The sequence below is a fragment of the Corvus cornix genome, chromosome 4A, assembly GCF_000738735.6.
Source record: "Corvus cornix cornix isolate S_Up_H32 chromosome 4A, ASM73873v5, whole genome shotgun sequence".
NCBI classification, from domain to species: domain Eukaryota; kingdom Metazoa; phylum Chordata; class Aves; order Passeriformes; family Corvidae; genus Corvus; species Corvus cornix.
This window is the reverse complement of record NC_047058.1, coordinates 3,405,728-3,424,795: the sequence shown is the minus strand read 5'-3', so window position 1 is coordinate 3,424,795 and position 19,068 is coordinate 3,405,728. Positions and strand designations below refer to the sequence as shown.

The 19,068-nt window shown below is 42.6% G+C and overlaps 1 protein-coding gene across 4 annotated transcripts in view; it reads left to right on the top strand.

The window, feature by feature from the left end:
* The first annotated feature begins 7,171 nt into the window (after positions 1 to 7,171).
* The window catches only part of ARHGEF6 (Rac/Cdc42 guanine nucleotide exchange factor 6), a 39,108-nt gene continuing 27,211 nt past the window's right edge, over positions 7,172 to 19,068 (top strand). Inside the window, exons 1-3 of one of the 4 annotated variants that reach the window (XM_010402779.3) lie at positions 7,172 to 7,395; positions 8,416 to 8,499; positions 16,287 to 16,371. In XM_010402779.3, the coding sequence (XP_010401081.2) occupies positions 7,231 to 7,395; positions 8,416 to 8,499; positions 16,287 to 16,371 (334 nt within the window). In that variant the 5' untranslated portion in view covers positions 7,172 to 7,230. Of the gene's footprint in view, positions 7,396 to 8,415; positions 8,500 to 13,291; positions 13,335 to 16,286; positions 16,372 to 19,068 lie in introns of those variants that run through there. The other 3 variants (XM_039571815.1, XM_039571817.1, XM_039571818.1) reach the window with 3 other exon arrangements.

The following is a 19,068-nucleotide window of genomic DNA, read 5'->3' as shown; positions in this document are numbered from 1 at the left end:
AACTTCTCAAAGGCTTATGGCTTCCTAAAATCAAGTGAATCTTTCAGCATTCCACAGCTGATTTAAAGCATCAAATGCCTGTGAAACAGCAAAGATGGTAAGCAAAGCAAACTAGTTTTTCAGTCTAAATCGAAATTGAAACAAATTACCTTCTTCTAGTACAGTAAGACAACCTGCATGTCATGGCAATGGAAGTGCTGTCTAGATTAAAGAAAAAAGATAAATACCTCAATACATTAAAAATTCTCCAAATTCAACAATTCTTGGATAAAAGCATTTACTAAACTGAAAAAAAGCACCTAATTTCAATTTTGAAACTAAAGCTGTAATGCAGCTCACTGTAGACGGAATATTCCTACGTAGGGATGGGAGGGGGTATTTTGTGACCAGTATCTTTCAGTGAAGATGTTTAAAAAGGCTGCATATACAGTATGTTAACAAAATTAAAGCCTTGCAAAATCAGGAATTGGTTTAGATTGACAAATACCAGCTCAACTATTGGGAGTTTAAAGCAAGAAATGCAAACTTGACATTTAGTTGGATGCCTAACTGTTTAGTTTGACACTGCGTTGCAGGGATACCCAGCACATGTAGCAGAACCTGTGGCAAGTTGCTGTAACTTGGGTAAAGCCATGAAGTTCAAAAGATGCTCTTGAATATAGTAAGCATGAAGACCTCCAACTAAAAATAAAAACCAAACCACAAGCCCAAAACCTTTGTACTACTGTTTAGTCCTCAGTAAATTTTGTTATTCAACTTACGGATTTAACGTGGCAGTGCACCATTGAAAAGGAATGAGAATCCCTAAGCCATGCAACCTCTCTAAGCCATTCCAGTCCATTCCAAGCCAGTGAATCCTCCACCATTTAAAGAAGTAGTAAAAACTTGCAACCGAATAATATGCAAACCAAACTTGTGCCATTGTTTTGAAATGGGAGCAATTACTGTAGGTTAACTTGTGCTGTAAAACGTGTTTTTCTTAATTTGTTGTATCTTCTCTTAATTGCAGGGGGATAACTTCTAGAAGATACCACTGAAATAATGCTGTTTCGTCTGTGTTGATGGCAGACATGAGTGGTGCCTGTACCAATATGTAAGGTAGATATTACAGCAGTGTAATAGCTGCAAGGAAGTTTTCTGGTCATTGTGTTTGTGGGTTTGAATGGGTGTTCTTCATGGCTAAGTATTATTTTTGACTTCGGTTTAAATTTTGGAGGAGGAGGTTTAAGAAGGCTTTGTAAGCCAGCCAGGTTAGGAATGGCAGCAAGACACTACTTGGCTGCAAAAACGGGTCCGATTTGGGTACAGCTAAAGAAAAAACATGTTTACAATTGCACTTTACATCATGTAGCAGAAAGTACCGAGTATGAATTTTTGTAAGAGCAGACCATAAAAATCTGACTTGTAATAATGAATGTCAGTATAGATATTTAATCAGTCTTGTTTAACATGCAGGATGGGCAATTAGACTGAGTATAATCTTCGATTAGGAATTGATCTCTGCAGAGGTCCTGGGATTAAATTGCAGACTTCAGGCATCTCCAGAATGATTTAAGACTAGGTCGGCTGTGTTTCATGGCTCTGAAGTCTACCCTATTAAAATTACTATTTAAGTCGATTCAAGAGCAGCTGTCTTCAGATTTTATGTGAAAGCGTGACTCTCCTGTTTCTCTGAAAACTCATAAGGAAAAATTGGTAGTGGCTGTCATTCTAACACAGCTTTCTGGAAAATTTCTCTACTAAATAACTGCTGGTAAAAAAATGGAAGTAATTTATAGTCTGTGCAGAATTTGATAAAATCTAGTACAAGTTAGAGGATAAGGATAACTACCTTTTCCAAGAGAAGCATTTATGTAAAGAAGCATGTGTACTCTTTTATGTAATTTTTTAAATAGTTTGTAAATGTAAGAACTTATTTTGCTGTTAGTTTCAAATTCTACTTCTAAGAAACAACTTTTAAAAGGTAAAAAAGAAAAAGCTGTTGTTTGTACAGTTGGTTTATCTGACAGGTGGTCACTGTTACCAAGGAAATCCTATCTTGTGGGAAGGATAGGATCTGTTGTATACTGTGTGATTTTGTAGCCTCAGTTGGGTTACAAGTTACTATATAGAGTCTCAGTAACAGCAGCTCAATAACTGTGCAATACCATTGTCAGAATATGCCAGTAACGTTTTATAAATACTCCTGATAAATTGATGCTGTTACCTTGATAATGAAGGAAAAATATGCTTTGTTTCAGGGTACTGGATTGTGTTTCAGATTAAATACAGAATCATCACGAGTGTTTTCTGTTCAGGGGAAGCATGTAGTTAAGCAAAACAAAAGCTACTCCCCAACCAGCTTTTTATTTTTCTATCACTTGATAAAATTTCCACTAGCAAATGCTGTCTTTGTTTTCCTCTTAAAATGTGACTGTTGAAGTACTTAAATTTGAGTCTTACTGAAAGGACACTGAACAATAGGTGTTTCTAAAGGTTAAAAAACTTAACCTTTTTCATTCAAAAATCACTGATGTCACTAGTGTGGCACTGAAGTGGATTAGGGAAATATGTCTAAAAGTAGCACTTCCCTTTCACTCCCCCACCCACTTGCAAAAAACCATTAGGAGTCAGTTTTTAAATTTATAGTTTGACCCAGGTCTTAAATCCTCTAATGAAGAAACCAAATAGTGTCTTTAATACACAGCATTCTAGGAGACTTAAAAAGGTATTGACAAATCATCGTATAGGTTGTGTCAGAACACGTTAAAATTCCATATGTTTGCGCCTCAGTTCTCTCTGTTAGCTGGGAAGCTGAAGCTTAATTATTCTTGACAAGTGAAAAAGCTTCCCTTTTCTTTTGAAAAAATTAGTGCTTTTTTTCAGTTTAGTAAATCTGTTTTGACCATGTTGTAATAAATACAGATATTAGAAACAAAAGCGCACTCTTATTAGCCTTGTCTTCAGTTTATAAATGTTTCCAGATTCTTAACAGACATGGTACCAATGTTAAGGGAACAGTAAATAGACCTTAGCTTATGGCAAGGAAGGTAATAATAAGTTTGTGAAAAATCAGGATTGGAATTGCCAGCTGTCTGTCTACCTTCCCTTGGTCACAAGTTTTATTTAATTTATAGCACATTATTACTTACACTGGTATACATACTGGTACTAACTTGTATTACTGAACTCCTGAGCAGCATGCTGAGGTTATCAAGAGCTGGTGGGATTTTGTGGTGGGTGGAATTTGGAGAGGGAATACACACAGGAATTGCAGTACTTAATACCTGCTCTGGAGACAGTGTTACACAAGGAGTGTGCGTTAATACAAGTTGTCCTCAGGGCATTTTGATTATTGTAGTTAGCTATTGATGTGCTTTCATACTGTTGGAACAGATCAAATACAATCCCAATGTATTCACTGTGTATATAAAACTAATTCAAAGATAATGTATCTTTTTTGTCTCTTGGCTTCTGAGAGGGTACTAACTTGCATTTCCTTTTTCCAGTTACGGTGACTAGAAGGTGGCAGTGCAACAGTGGATATGCATTGGAAAATTGAAGAATAACAAATCACAGCTGATACAGCCTGAGTTTTAAGTGTAGTGTTGCCCACCATTTTCTAGAGGATTACATAAGCATTCAGGAGTTGCCTTTGAAAGTAGCACTACTGATCTCTTGGACATATATAAAATTCCTGGTGGAAGCCAACCACTGTCTGCAGTAGCTGGCACCTTCCAACAGTCCAGAGTGAGCCCATTCATTGCACACACATCCTACAGCAGAGAAGTACTTGGGTTGCCCATGTGTGTGCTTGCCATTTATAGTGAAAAAAGAGCAAGTTACACAGAAGTGAGTCTTAGTCCTCTTAAATACAGAGGACTTGACTAAGAAACCATGAAAAGTTCTGCTGTATTACATTAACAGATTTGTCTAGACCTTCTGGATGAGAGATGGGGAGTGTTGGTGTACTGAGACAATGTTAGTGATGAATGCCCAGAATAATTAGTGTTCCTGTATGTACACTAGACAGCACTGCATCTCTTGGGAGTAAGTGCTTCATTCCAAACTTTGTCTTGATTTTGATGCATTTTTCTTATGCGTACATGTTGATGTGCCAATATATGTGAGAGGAATCCTCAGGCATTGGTATTTCATGTAGAAAACTCGTAATTTAACTGAAGTACTTAAACAATCACGGGTAATAAAATTTATACTGACTTTTGTGATAAACATAAACTGATTTCATTTAAACAACATTCGGTTCATAATGAGTAGCTAAAGAAGAAAAAGCATGCATACCTTGTCTACAGATTTAAAACTTTGGGTTTGGGGATAAGGGTATCACTTTAAACTTCAGTTATGGGCTGCAGATTCTAGGAGTAAATCTGTGTAGCAGATGGATAGAATTGCATATTTCCCAGGGCAAATAAATTTACTGTTAACAAGTATTATGGGTTTGGGGGTTTTTTGTCTAATTAAAAAGAAAAAACATGTCTTACTCAGACACTTGGATAGTGGTAAAGATTTACTAGTGTTACATCTTGGAGGGTTATTGTTACAAAGTGATCTCAGTATCTCTTCTGCAAGAAAGGCTGACATGCGGTACTACCAGGCTCCTTTTTCAGCAGTAACCTACAGTCTTCAGTGCTGCTGTTCAGGCTGAACTGGATCATCCTACCTAAAGTGTAATGCCAAAATGGCAGCTACTGTAAGATCAATGCCTACCTAAAATCCTAATTAATGAGAATGTACCCTGATCTACAGTATTGACTCATGCACCAAGTCAAACTTCATCATTGAAAGCTACCAGTTGAAATGTATCAGTAGATTTTGCAGCAGACAAATACTCCAGTGCTGTTCTTTGTGGTTGAGTATTTTCCCTCTGCTGGAAAAAAAGAGTTAATTACTTAAGCTTATGTGTGACTTTGAGAAGCACCACTCAAAAATGGTGTCTGAACATGTGACTGCTGTTCTTACGTTGTTCCTGTCGCCATGCTGTTGTGATGTGTATGCTGCCCCTTTTAAAATAACACTGTGCTATTAGTCATCACTGGTATAAATCAGGCTGTAAATAAGTATTTATAACTCTGCAAGAGGTGATCGACGATTCACTTGATCTGTTGCTATCAGCAAATAGCCAAAGTTGAAGTCTTTCCAAAGACCAGACCAGATGCTGTTCCTTCCTTACTGGCTCTACCTTCATACCCTGGGTTTGCCACAGAATTAATTTCGGTGCGGGCATGGGTAAACAAGCTGGAATGTGTTTAGATGAGTCCTTTCTAAAAGATGTAAGGTTGGGATTGAAGTGACTAATCAAAAACTCCATGAATTTTTGGGCTTTCTGAATATCCAAATCTGCACGTCTTTCAAGCAGTTGGTAAGTGTTCAAGATGTGGGAAGTATTTTCATTTAATTGTAGTTGCAGCCATTAATATCTGCTTGGCTGCAGCAGCTGCATGTGAAATAATAATAAAACTAAGCCCACCCATCTATACCAAAGGTTTCCTTTAGAGGAGGGAGTGGGTGAAGTACTTGGGTGTTCAGGTTTGTAACACTGACTTCAGTGAAGCAGGTGTGGAGTTGTCCCAGTGTTGGAAGTATGTCTCTTTATATCAGAAACTGCTGTGTTCTGATGAGGTGACTGAAGTGTCTTCTATATCCAAATGCATGTCCCCATTGAGAAATCAGCATTCGCAGTTGTCTTGGCTACCTACAGATTTGAAAAAAGAATTATGAAAGTGAATAGTCTATGTATTCCCTTCTGCAAAGCAGTAGTGCTTATGACAACTGGAAAAAAAAACCAGCTGAATTGCCAATTAGTCGTTATTTTGAAATATTTTGCACGCGTGTTAGTAGAGGTGCCTCACCAAATAGCAGTGAGTTGTGATTGAGCTGTAGCCCACTTTATTGTTCACAGTGCCTGCAGCCATGTGTTCTGAGTATTTCCACACAACAGAGACCTGGAACTCATCCTGGAAAAGGTCAGAATTGTGTCTAATCCTAAAAGGACAGTTCTCATTTATTGGTGGCTGTTAAGATGGTCCGTAGGTAGGTCCCAGTATCAGTCATATAAGACCTGCAAAGTGGAGACAAATCCATGCACATTTAACTGTACAATTTATCCCTCTCCTGCTCTGTTTTTCCCTACCCTTTAAATCATAAGTAGTTGGTAACACTGGTTTCTTGAAAACAGCTGTTTCAAGTAACAGGGTAGGAATTGGCTCAGAACATTGTAACCAAGAAATTCTGGTCTCTAGGATACTTTGTTCCTGTTGGATTGCTTCAATCCATGATGTTCCAACTTCATAGTGAACAGAATTGCTTTATTTTCCATCTGTTCTTGTGAAAGGACAGTTATAAAAATGGCTGGACTTTTCTGACTTGCTGTGATAAGCAGTGATGGTTAATACTGCCCTGGGCAGGGTGGAAAACTAGCTACAGTGGATCCTGAAGTGGTGGTGGAAAGGGGCATCTTAATAAGACAAGTGAAATAGTTGGGCATTTTATTCTCAGCTTTGAATGACTTAAATTCCTGACCTTTTTGAAGTTATCCAGATAATTGTTTTGAGACATTATCATCTTCTAAATAACCATTTTGGATTATATGTGGACTTCTACACAAGAGTTGAAAAGAAGCATTATTTGCCCATAAAGTACATGATCAGAATTTATTTTCAAAAATAAGACAATAGAAAACTACTGTAAAAGGCAATTTGAATAACTACGTTTGCCACATAAAGTCAAAAATATCTATTTAGTGCAACATTCCTCCAAAACATCACCATTGTGAATTCTGTTTTAACACTGTAAATATATTGTTATTTACAGTATTAAGAAATTTATTTCTTTGGGCAATAACCTGAAGCTCAGACCAAGTTTACTAGGTGATATGGTGCCAGCTGCCACAAGGAGGAAGTCCCTAAGTGAGATATTTTTGGTGTAATAACTATTCATATAAAGTTCTTGTGTTTTCAATGATTTTTCAAAGATGTAGTTAACAATCTGCTTTCCCTGTCTCCTACTGAGTGCTGGAAACTATTTTATTTTAACAACAGTTTTTTACCTTAGAGTAGCTACTTTTGGTTCCTAAGATTTGGTTTTTGTACCAAGCAAAAAAAAAAAAAAAAAAAAAAAACAAAAAAACCCCGTAGTTTCACACTTGAGCTGCATCAGGAAGATGTAATCACGGATGTGGGTTCCCGTACGCTGTTGCACAGGAGAACAGCACTGGCGGCAGAACTCTCCGCCATGAATCCAGAAGAACAGATTGTAACGTGGCTTATTTCACTAGGAGTCTTAAATTCTCCTAAGAAAATAGTAGATGATCCGGAGGAGTTCCTGAAAACTTCTCTGAAAGATGGAACTGTGCTTTGTAAACTCATTAATCGACTTCTTCCGGGATCTGCAGAAAAGGTAATGCTTTCTGATGTATTTCGTTAGCCTGAGACAGAGCCCTGCTCAGTGAAACTCTGCCCTGGGCATTCTGAGGCATAGTTACTTAGGTAAATGAGAGGAGCAAGGAGCTTCAGAGAGAGGTGTTTTACATTTAAGTTTCTAATTGAGAGCAAAGTATGGTTGTAGCTTTAGTTCTTTGATTTTGTTTCTACATCCAGAAGAAAACCCTGCAAGGTTGCAGTTGGCTCACTTACACTTGTTCAGTCAGTGGCAGGAAATACTTGGCTCACCAGAGATCAGAATATTTTGGTTTTGAATAGAAGGATATGCAATGTATCAGTATTTACATAAATATCATTAATTATGACTGTAAATATATTCACTCTTTCGGAACTCTTACTGCAAAATGCTTTGTTAGTCAGGAAATGCACTGGAGAAGCAGATTAGGACAGGAGTAAATAATAGCCCTTGGCATTTGTGCCATTTGGTCTGTCCCAAGACCAGCAAATCCATTGGTATTGAAGCCATGTGAATGCCTCCTGTTACAGTTTGAGAAGGCGTGTATTTACAGTCCATAAGCGTGATAAGAATCTGCAGGAGATAAAAAAGGGAAGGAGTCCAATTAGAGATAGGAACTGGCAACACAGAAGAAAAGTTTAAAAAAACCCCAAAAAACAGCATAACGGGTTCTCCACCCTATGAAACAGGAGCCTTTCATTATGCAGAAAGCAGTTTTGCTAGCTCCTTTTCTTTTTCTTACATTTGGTGGTTCAGGGCAGTGTCTTGTTTAAGGCCATCAATTTCCCACCGTCACTTAGGACACTGTCATATGCTGACATTCAAAACAAGATGCCGACCATTTCTGTGTGTGCATCACTTCCTTCAGTGGCTTTCTTCCTGCTTCAACAGCTTGCCTGCCACCCCCACCCGCCCCCTGAAGAAACTTCCCTAATTCAGTATAAAATGCACATGTCAATATTCATGCAGGCCTTCTCAGCACAGGCAATGCAATGAGATCAGTGGATTTTCTTTCTTTAGTATTGCCTGGAGCCTAAAAATGAAGCTGATTGCATCAGTAATATTCAAGAGTTCTTGAAAGGCTGCGCACTCCTGAAAGTGGAGGTAAGTCAACTTAGATCCTTTCTTTTATTGTAACATGCCAGTTTGATCAGCCTTCTGAAAGGAATTCAGATATCAGAGGGAAAAAGTTGGTATCAGTTCCTCATCTTTTGTATTAATAACATAAATCCGAGCATGGATGATTTAATACTCAGTCTGGGGAATTTGGAAACAGTATATTGACTCTGAGCTTAACAGATTCTCATCTTTTGAGACAGAACATGTAGCAATAATAGGAGGTCTGTCTAAACAGACTTTTGCCTGGACCTGTTCATAATTTTTTTTCGTTATTAGAAGGAATTGCAGGTTTTAGCCTTGTTTTAATGGGAAGGTGAAGTTTTCTTAATACTACAGTATTTTTTCATCCCCTGCAACTGTTGTGTAAGATTCTGCCAAACACATATTAAATTGTTCCTTACACATAAAAATAATCCTAATGAAGTCAAAAGATATCTTTTTTGTGGCTGTTCTTGATCCTCTGTGTAGATTCTTATAGCTCGTATTTGCAAGATCAGAGCCTAAATTAATTAGTTCAGAGTTCAATTAATTTTGCCATCAAATTATTTACTATTTAAAGACTTTTGTATCACACTTAAATTCCTACAGTAAAAAACCTGTAACCAAGTGTCATCACTATCTTGTTTGAAATATGCTTAAGATTGTGGAAAAAAACATTCTGTAGACAAAGTCTGCCAGAAGCAGGGATGGCATCCTTGGGCATTATACAGAATATTCACGCACCACAGTGAGAAAAGTCCAACCCACAATAGCTCTGCTCCTGCTTTTTTTTTTTTCCCCTGGAAGGTCTAAACATGAAAAGGGCCTTTCTTCTCTTCAGAAGCTAAAATGCTTCAAGCTAAGCAGCATGAAAATGTGCTCATTCCAGAACTGTCTCCCTGGCCTTTTGTTGCCCAGTGATGCCTTTCTTGGAGCCTGCTGCAGCAGCACAGTTTTAAGAGCATATATGTAGAGAGAGAGAGAGATTGATAATCCCAGAAGGCCTATCGCATAAGAAATCAGTTGTTTCCAGTCTTCTGGCACTGACCATGTGATTTCCTCCATTTTTCTGAGATTTTATTTTTCTATTTGCAAACTAATCGTAAAATGGTTGTGGTGGAAAGTATTTTTAAAAATAGGAATCTTAAACTGCTGAAAGATAGGATGGGGGAACGGTCCTCACCTGTCGTGCAGTGCCATCTCATAGCTTTGAAAGCTCGTTCTGCAGTACTGCGGTCACACTCCACAATTTTCAAATACTCAAAACAGGCAACATGGTGTGTCCGTCTCTGGGTGTTTCTCTGATCCTCCATGTGCATTTTCTTTCTTGGCTTTAATAAATTCAAGGTTTCTAACTTCTTTATCTAACTTTGATTTATAACCCACTTAATTTTTGAAACGTTCTGAGCCTTCAGTAACTTCCTTCACACTCATGTGCTCCTCTCCTGTTTGCTGTGAGAGGAGACCTCAAAAGCTGGATAAAAACTCAAACCTCTCAAGCTCGAGTTTAAATTTTGCAGTGAAATGAAAACAATTTCTTCTAATTATTTTTTTTCCCGAAGTATTGTCAAATTAGAATGCCAAGTGAAGACATGAGTTTTGCTTCTTCCTAGCTCCCCTCGGAAGCCTCATGCAGAAGAAGGCTTGAGGTAGGACAGCTGAGATGGTGGGCAAGACATGGCACAGGCAGAGTGCTTATGCTTACTTCTGACTTTTCTCCTGTGTTGCCAGCTTTTCTGAGTCCTCTCAGGCAGAGCCTCTGCCATCTGTTCCTTCTATAAGCTCCTGTGTTTGGAACATCTTGACAAGGAGACTAAGCAGCATTCTTATGGGTGATCCTCCCTCATGCCTGATCCCTAGTTTGCCTTGGAAAGGGCCATTGCCCTTTGGGAGGGGGTTTACTGCATCACATTTACCCTGGAAACATGTCTGGAGCATCAGAATAGGCAGAGAACCTTCTGCTTCCAAGATGTATCAGCATTGAAGTTGCAGTGATCATCATTAGGAAGATGAGCACAGGATAGGGAATCTGTTCTGCCTCAGCAACATAGTCCGAGAAAAGGGTAACATCAGGAAAGGTCTGGGCTTAGTACATTTGAATTCCACGACAGCCATCCTGCTGCTTACCCAAACCATGAATATGACAATCAAACCCTGATGGTTCTCTCAAATTCTGCCCTTCTCCAAATGCCACAGTGGGCTCTTGCTCCTTAGATACGAAGAAGTACCCTAGTGGACCTGAGCCACTTCTGTCTTGAAACTGACAGGGCACGTTAAGGTCAAATATTCTGTTCTTGTTGCAGATGTGAGCAAAAGAGGATGTTCTGAGGAAAATGAAAGTTCCCAACTTATTTCCTGGATGCTGACTTGTACAAAAGGGCCTTATCCTGAGGAAACTCAAACATGATATTAGCATCCCATCCTAGCATCCCATGGCTTCATTGTACTCTGCCTTCCATTTGCTTTTGTCATGGATGTTTGTGCAGCTGCCATGGAATACACCACTTCACTGGCCATTGCCAGCATGCAGGAAGGGTGGTCAGTGTGGAAGGTAGGGTTTCCAGCAGCTTTTGGTGGAAACCGAAGTCCCACCTTCCACTGAACAGATACTGCTTGCCAATCTTTCCCAGTAGGAGGGTATGCATAGAGATTACTCTTTCAGAGCTACACATAGGCACTTCCCTCCTACTCTTTGTTGTCCTGGTAACTCAGGAAGTGGACAAAAGACAAAGTGAGGCAAACAGCAACTTCTCATGTTTTACAGGAGCAGTGAAACATTTGGACATAGGGGCAGAAGGACACTCTGTGACCTTCCTGCTATGAGCTTGCTCCATCAAGTTGAAGCCATTCTACAGGCTGGAGGTGTGAGCTGGAAGAATCCACCTCATGGCAGAGTATAAATAACAAAACTATTTCTTAGCTTCAGCTCAGGACTGAAGCCCGAAATCTTTTGCTGTTTCATGTGTGTTAGTCCTAAAAGAGATGGCAAGCAGGGGAATTGCCCCATCCTTCTAACCAGGCAAGTGTTATAATGAGGTGAAACAATGAGACTGTGTCCAAAACTTTCCAAAAGCTTTCCAGTGCTAGGATTTGATCCAAGTTATAAGAATGTCTGTCAACCCAGCTCTGCTGAGACAAAGGACTAGGCAAAAGACATGGGCACTTCATTGGAGCTTAAGTGTCCTTAGAGGATTCTTTCATGGTTTGGACTGAGGGCCAGTGCAGAAATCGTGAATGTGCTTCATTTATACTGTGGCTTCAACATCTGAGCTGTGTATCTGACCCAAGAGTTGGTCCGGTGAGTGAGCACTGCTAAGGCTGTGCCAGCTGGATGCAGGTGGGTTGAGGTGGAAAGTGGAAGACAAAGGGTTCTGTCCTGATGGCCAGGTGGAGTCTAGTGTAGAAGAGACGGGGAAGAGATCATGAGGAAAGAGAAAAATCGTAGAAAGCTCCTGGCCTAACTTGCTCTGGTGGACACAAATGGGAGCTGTTTGCTTTTGCTCTTGACACTGGTGTGCATATAACAACAGCAGATCAATAGATAAGCATCATTTGCTGCTGAAGAAGCACAAGACCTTCATTCAGCAGCAGCATTTCATTGCTAATACAACAACAGAACTTCTGGCAAGGTCTGAATTTTGTGAACTAAGAACAGTATCTGCAAGATAAATCAATAGCTGGATTAAACCTGGCTGTCCAGAACGATCATAGAGTATGCAGAGGGTCGTTACTATCATGGGCAGCATAGAGGTTATTTGTGCTGTTGGAGGTGCCTGCAACCTCCAACAAACTACCTGGACTGAAGGTATGGGAGAGCAGGTGAGAAATCATCACCCTCTAAGCTCCCCATCCATGTACTCCCAAAACCTGCTCTGCTTTAGCTTCACTCCAAAGTGACATTACCTCTCTTAGCTGGATAACGTCAGAAGCAAGAGCTCCTGCCCAACACCAACCAGCACAAGCACTGGAGAATGGCTCTGCCTGAATTCAGAGTGACCCAGTGTCCCAGAGACTCCTGGCTCCAGGTGTGTGGGGTGTCCCTGCATGGGGTTGGGACCTACGGCTGGGCTTCACCCTGGGTATCAGTGCAGTGCTCTGTTCCCTGTCCATGCTGCAGCCTGCTGGTGTGCTGAAGTATCTGGGGATTTTCCTGTTCCTTGCAGGAGAATGTTCCCCCAACAGATGGGCACAGGCAGCAGAGGATACATCATCTCTGAGCTCTCACTGCCTCAACTGAACTGTGCTTTATTTATGGGCCCTTCTGCAGTGTTTCTCTTCTCAGTGGTGCAAACCTGCTGCAATTGCTGTTCCAATAGCGTGGGTATTTCTTCCTTGTCCCATCCTTTCCTGTCCATGTAAATTTTTCTTTTCCTCTCCTTTATTCCTTTCCTTTTCCTTTTCCTTTTCCTTTTCCTTTTCCTTTTCCTTTTCCTTTTCCTTTCCTTTCCTTTCCCCTTCCCCTTCCCCTTCCCGATTCACTTTTTCCCTCTCCCTTTTCCCTTTCCTTCCCCCTCCTCCCCCCCACCCCCGGCCTCTCTCTTCTTCCCTTTCCCATGTCCCTTTCCCCTTTGCAGTCCGCTTTCTTGCTCTCCCCGGGGCCGCCCGGTGCCTCCCGCCCGCGGCCGGCGGAGGGAGCTGCGGCCGCACGGCCGGGCCGCGTCCCACAGCGAGCAGCGAAGCGGGGCGGAGCGGGGCGGCGGCACCGCCTGTCACTTCCCCTTCCCTTCCCTTCTCTTCCCCGCGCTGCGATCCGGCTCCGGGTCAGAGCCGCAGCTGCCGCGCCGCAGCACCGCCCGCGCTGCCGCCATGCCCCGGGGCTGCGCGCCCGCCCGCCCGCCGCCGTGAGTACCGACCACCTCCATCCCCCGGGGGTCCCCGCGGATGTCCCAGCTGCTCAGCAGGGATGCCTCCGGGCAGCTCCCATGGGTGTCCCCGCTGAAAGGGGTGGCGGCACCGCGGCACCGGAGCGGAGGGTTCGGAGCCGGCGCGGTGGCTGTATTCTGGGCGCTCCGCGGGTACAACGACGCTCCCGCCGCCCGCCTGTCTCTGTCTCGCCGATGCTGGCGGAGCTCCGGCCGCGCCGCCAGTCCCGCTGGAGGCGGAGGCAGGTTCAGTGGGGGCAGCCGGGTCAGCGAGCGCCCGAAGCGCCGCATCGCTGGGGGACGGGCGCCTCCAGCCCCCGTCCTCGGGTTTGGAGGGATCGCGGCCGCGCCGGGCTTCGGGCTTGGCACCCAGCTGGGGGTTTGCCGGGGGTTGTCCAACTGTGGACAGCTCGGACTCGAAACACAACCCGGCTTTCCCTAACTTTTCTGCGTTTCCCGTCGCGGGACTGGGATTTTGGGTCCTGATAACTTGCTTACCGCACACGGGTTTGGGCCTCCTATTCTCGTCCTTCCCGAATAGCCGGGCGCTCTTCTGGTCGCGAAGCACCGTCTCCTGCTCATCCCCTCGCTGCCTTTGGCGGAGGTTGGCGGTGCGGCAGTGCAGAGCTCTCGCCCGGCGCGGTGCTTGACGAAACAGCCGGAGCGTTTTACCGAGGGGAGCTGCAGTCTGTGATTCTTGAAGTCAGAATTGCGTTTTAATGCAGATCCTCAGATGATAGGTGTAGATTTAAATGCGGTTTTAGTTACATCCACCTGATCTTCCATGAGTTAGAAGCGAAAAAGCCTTTTCTGCCTCTATTTGTCTTCTAGCTGCAGCTTGTCTCTTAGTTATGAATGGAACTATCGATGGATTGTGCTGGAAAAAGTAATTTTTAGGTCATAAGTGAGGACTTTTCTGTATGAGGAATTTATTCTGGAACAAGCTGCTGAGTATATTTACATTACAGTAGCTGACCTAGAAGAGTTTTCCACATAGCCACTGTTCCACAGTAGCTGTTCAAGACAATTTCCCCATGAAGAAGTTCTAAATGTTATTACTTGCTTTTGTGCTGGAATTTTTTGCATATCTTTCTTCCCACCATTTTTATCTGGACTTTGTCAGCCTGATGACTGAGCTTACAGCATTATCCTCTTCATTGAAGGATTTGAGATATATTTTACTATTTTGCTCCTTAGAAAAAAAGAAGGCATTCATTCAAGGCAGGACTTTATTTTTCTGAAATTACTGAAGTGGAAGAAAAAGGGTATGGCTGAGAAAATGACACACCAGAGAGATGCATTCAAGCATCCCAGCCTGGCTGTTTACTTCCTCTTGTGCAACTGTAATATCCCATCCTCCAGCAGCTGCCAAGGGGGTCAGCGCACACCTGGGTTCTCTGTTACCATTTCCCTTTCCACGGAGATGGGAACATCGCTGCTTAGGGCTGAAGGTGATGCTTGGATAGCACTGCCTGCAACTGCAGGGCAGGAAAAATGGTTCATGCACCAGCTGGCAGAGGGGATGGGACTTGCATAGTCCAAAGGAGCAAACCCAAGTGAACGCAGGCGATAGATCAACTCAGAAACAGCCCAAGGAAGGTGGGTATATCCCTGGAATGCGCAGAGCAGTAGATGCAACTGGAGCTGTGGAGCTACAGGTTTTAATATTTGTAATGACAGCAGGCTGACCCCATGCTAAGCATGGATTAAATTTCTTTAGGGTAAATCGTGTCTCTCAGTATTGAGTAGCTGAGTTAATTTGAAAACATATTCTCAACAAAGATCAGCCATTGTACTGTCTGTGTTGGACTTTGGTGCTGCTCTGGTGTGTCTGTGAAGAGGAGGAGGTGCCGCGAGCGTCCAGGGATGTGAGAGAGGCCAGTTCCCTTCCTATTTGAAATATGCCAAGCATACTCAAGGAGCTCTGTGTGGAAAGCAAGAAAGGGCTGTTTTAAAGGGCAGTACTAGCCTAAAGGTAATTATGACTTTTGTCCTTATTTAGCAGGATACACTCTTTAGTGTGTTGGAGGTGTTTGTAATTAGATGGTGTCTGTCAGGAGAGCTTTAAAATCATCTTTCCTGTTCATGGGATTTGTGTATCTGTGGTCTCCATCTGCAAGACAACATGTATTTGGGGATTATCAGATGGTGCCATGGTGGTAGCATCAAGAGGGTATCTCTTTGTATCTCTTATCTTTGCTTCATTGATGGTAGGATTTGTACAGTCTGTATGAAGTTGAGAGCATTTTTCAGGTGTTGGAGGGGGTTGAAGTGTTTTGGAAACTCAAACTGCCCCTCATTATACTGGTGATGATTTCTGAAGTGTACAAGGTTCAGGTTATCAATCATGGAAAATAAGCCCTTGCTAACCATGTATTTCTGTTTTGCCATTGAGGATTAGCAACATCAAATTCTTTAGGGTGAAATTTTGGTATATAAGATAACTGGGTTTGTCTTCCTGTAAAAAAGTGTAAATGTATATATTGCAATAGCAGAAAATTCCATGTGTGTTAATTCTGCTGTGGAAAATATGTGTGTGTTTATACATAGCTCTCTGTATGTACAGCCTCAATCTCTTCAGCTTTCAATAACAAAAATAGCAATAAAATCTTTCCTTCCCTCAAGGCCAGCAATAACCTTCTCAGTGATTTTCAGAGGAGTCTCTGCTCTGCAGACAGCACTGATTCCTTCCCTGTTCCCAGCATTACACTCCAAATACTGCTGGGTCCCCCTGCCCTTCCCACGCCGCCTGCCAGTGGTGCTCCAGGAATTCTCTGTCTGCAAAGGAAATGGACTTGTCAGCCCTGAATAAACACCCTGTCCCTGTAGAGACATAGGGGCTGCCTAATCCTCACCCTCCAGCATCGTGGGCGGCTCCAGCAGCCAGAGTGAGATGTTTTGGGCTCAACTGATTGAGTTCATCTTTCACAGGTGTTTGATCCACATGATTTGTACACTGGAGATCAGTTCTCCAAGGTCCTGAGCACGTTAACAGCTGTAAATAAAGCTACTGAAGGTAAGAAAAAAGAGGTCCTTTTGTTGTAATTTCAAACTATTTCTCATGTGTATGCAGGGCCAGTTTTTGTTTTTTTGCTAATTCCTGATTTATGGTGATTTCTGGAGGTTTGTCAAATTGTGCACCCAGCACTGATGGCTGATAGTGGATGGTGGGATTGGTATTTCAGGCTTCTACCAACTCAGGGTTAAATTGTGACGTTTTAGAGTTGCTGTGTGAACTCTGCAGAGCTCGATTATCACTTTACACTGAGGGACCTCTGCTCAGTTTTGACAGTATTAAGGGACTTCAAAGTAGGTCAGCGTAAGGGATCCTCAATGTAAATGAGCATGCACCTCCCAAAATGCAAATACCAGATTTTAAAGAGTGTGTTTTAAAGCTGAAGAGAAAAACAGCTCCATCTGCATAATACCTTTCCTGAATGTCAAAACAAATGTTGTTGCTAGTTGCTCAGTCAATTGTATTGATGTTTTTCTCTCTTTCCTCTCCCTGGTTCCATGGAGTAGGCTCCTGGATCTGGGAATCAAGCTGATGGCTTGTCCTGCATCCCTGGGAGCAGGAGTAGGCTGCTGAAGCAAAACAAATCAGCTCATCCTGATTCCATCCCAGATATGTAGCTGTTCCCTACAGATTGCTTTAAAATGATATTTAGTAGCATAGGCTGTGAAAGGAGAAGTTCAACAGGGAGGACAGTGGCACAGTGGTGCTCTGGGGAGGGGTGAGAGGACCGGGGTCTCCTTTATGAGGGGATGAGGAGCAGGTCTGCCTGGTGCTGGGAAGACTTCACAGCCTCTTGTCATACAGGTGGTTTAGGACAGACTCCTGCACACCCACCAAAGTCCAGCACCAGAAGAGTTCCATTTCCCTGTTGCAGGTTACATTTGAGGTGATTTAAGGAGGAAATTTCAAAATGAAAACTCATTATTTTCCTCTCATGGGAAGTCTTTCCTTTTGGCTTACTGCATTTTGCCTATACATTATATAAACTGGTGTATGAATTATCATGCATATATTGTACATCAACATACATAATAATATGTCGAATAATAATATATATTGTATAATAATAATAATAGTATATATTTTTACACACCCCCCTATGATTTGTGCACACATATATGTGTGTGTCTGTGTGTATAATGCTGCTCCAAAGAAATTCAGGTTCTGAGGATGCTGTTCTGCAGCTAGGACTCAGCTCTGCTGACAGCTCACTCCACAGAAGTTTGGGAGTGGGAATTTGGCCTCAGCATGCCATCTTCCTGCCTCAGCACCTCCTCCCAGCCCCTCACCACTCAATTACCAACAGCACCCGCTGACCCTGTGTAGAAGCTCTTGCAGTTCAGTGTGATAGGGGATATGTATAAAATGTAGGTTAACTCAACTGGGAACAACTTCTGCAAATGCTGCTGTTGTGATTGATATTTACTTCATTATTCTGAAAGTGAAAAGAGAGAGAAACTTTCTTGCCTCTGTCCTTACCTGTTGTTGGACTGGAGGGGTGTGATGGGGTGTGTGCTGACAGGGTGACAAGGCTGCAATGCCGTTCTCACGTCAGTCCCCTTATTTACAGTCCCAACTCCATTCTTCCAGCCACCCCTGTTCCAGCTCAGCCCGGGACAGGGCTTTGCTGGGGAATAGTTCCTATCATACGTTATTGATGGGGCTATAGAGAAGTTGGGATCCTCTTGGTTTCATGGCAAACATCTGTTTGAACATATGCTTTCTGTGTTTAAATGTTAAAAAGCACAATGCCTGCAATATAACTAGCTGCTCAGGCAGAGAGCACCCTTGGGAAGAGTACAGGGTAAAATAAATACGTGTCTAAATAATTTGCTTTTTGGTGGCTTGGCTAAATTCCTGAGGAGCAGGAGCCTGTGTCCTACAAACTGCCTTTGCAGATGTTCCAGTTTGTCTGTCTTGCCAGAGGCCATGGTCTGAATAGAGCATCAGGATAAGCCTGGTACTAGCTACTGCAGTTGCTGCTGTCGCCAAGGCTCTGACATGCTTGCACATCCCAACACCTGCAGCTCTGCTGCATCCCAACATCCTGGTTGGAGGCAGAGGGAAGTAGGTGTCAGCTAAGGAAACGCTGTGGGAACGCATTTCTGAGCATCTATTTGAAGTCCAAATCCATGTGTCTTCATGGATCTTTTTGTGCAGATAACTGGAGGCATAATTTGTAGCAGATAAACTTTTAGTTCAGCAGCTGTCCATCAAAACGCAGCAACACAGAGCTTGATGCTTTTATCTGCAAGAGAGGGCAGGGAAGGAAAACCAGCTGTGCTAGATCAGACAAGGCTCATCTGCCAAAAATAGTGTAGGAATGTGAGCAGAAAACCCAGCTATTTTAACCATAGTTTAAGCAACATATGGCAGCAGTGTTCCATGCTGGACCAGGCATAAAATAGGACACTGTCACGATGCAATATAAATGATACACTTCCCTGCCAAACTGTCAAAGGCAGTTTTGCATTTGTTTCTAGGTTGCTGCAGATATTTATAAAAGCTTTGGAAGATTGGGAGGGGCAGGGAGAATCATAAAATCGACAGTAATGGAGTCATTTCCGTGGGACTGTGGCTGATGACTTGAATAAGCGAAGTCTGGACTCAGGATTTATGCCCTCCCTTTCAGAAGGCATCAGGGGAAGAATATCTCACACTGGCAGCCAGCCATACCCCTGGCCTGTGAGTCACCAA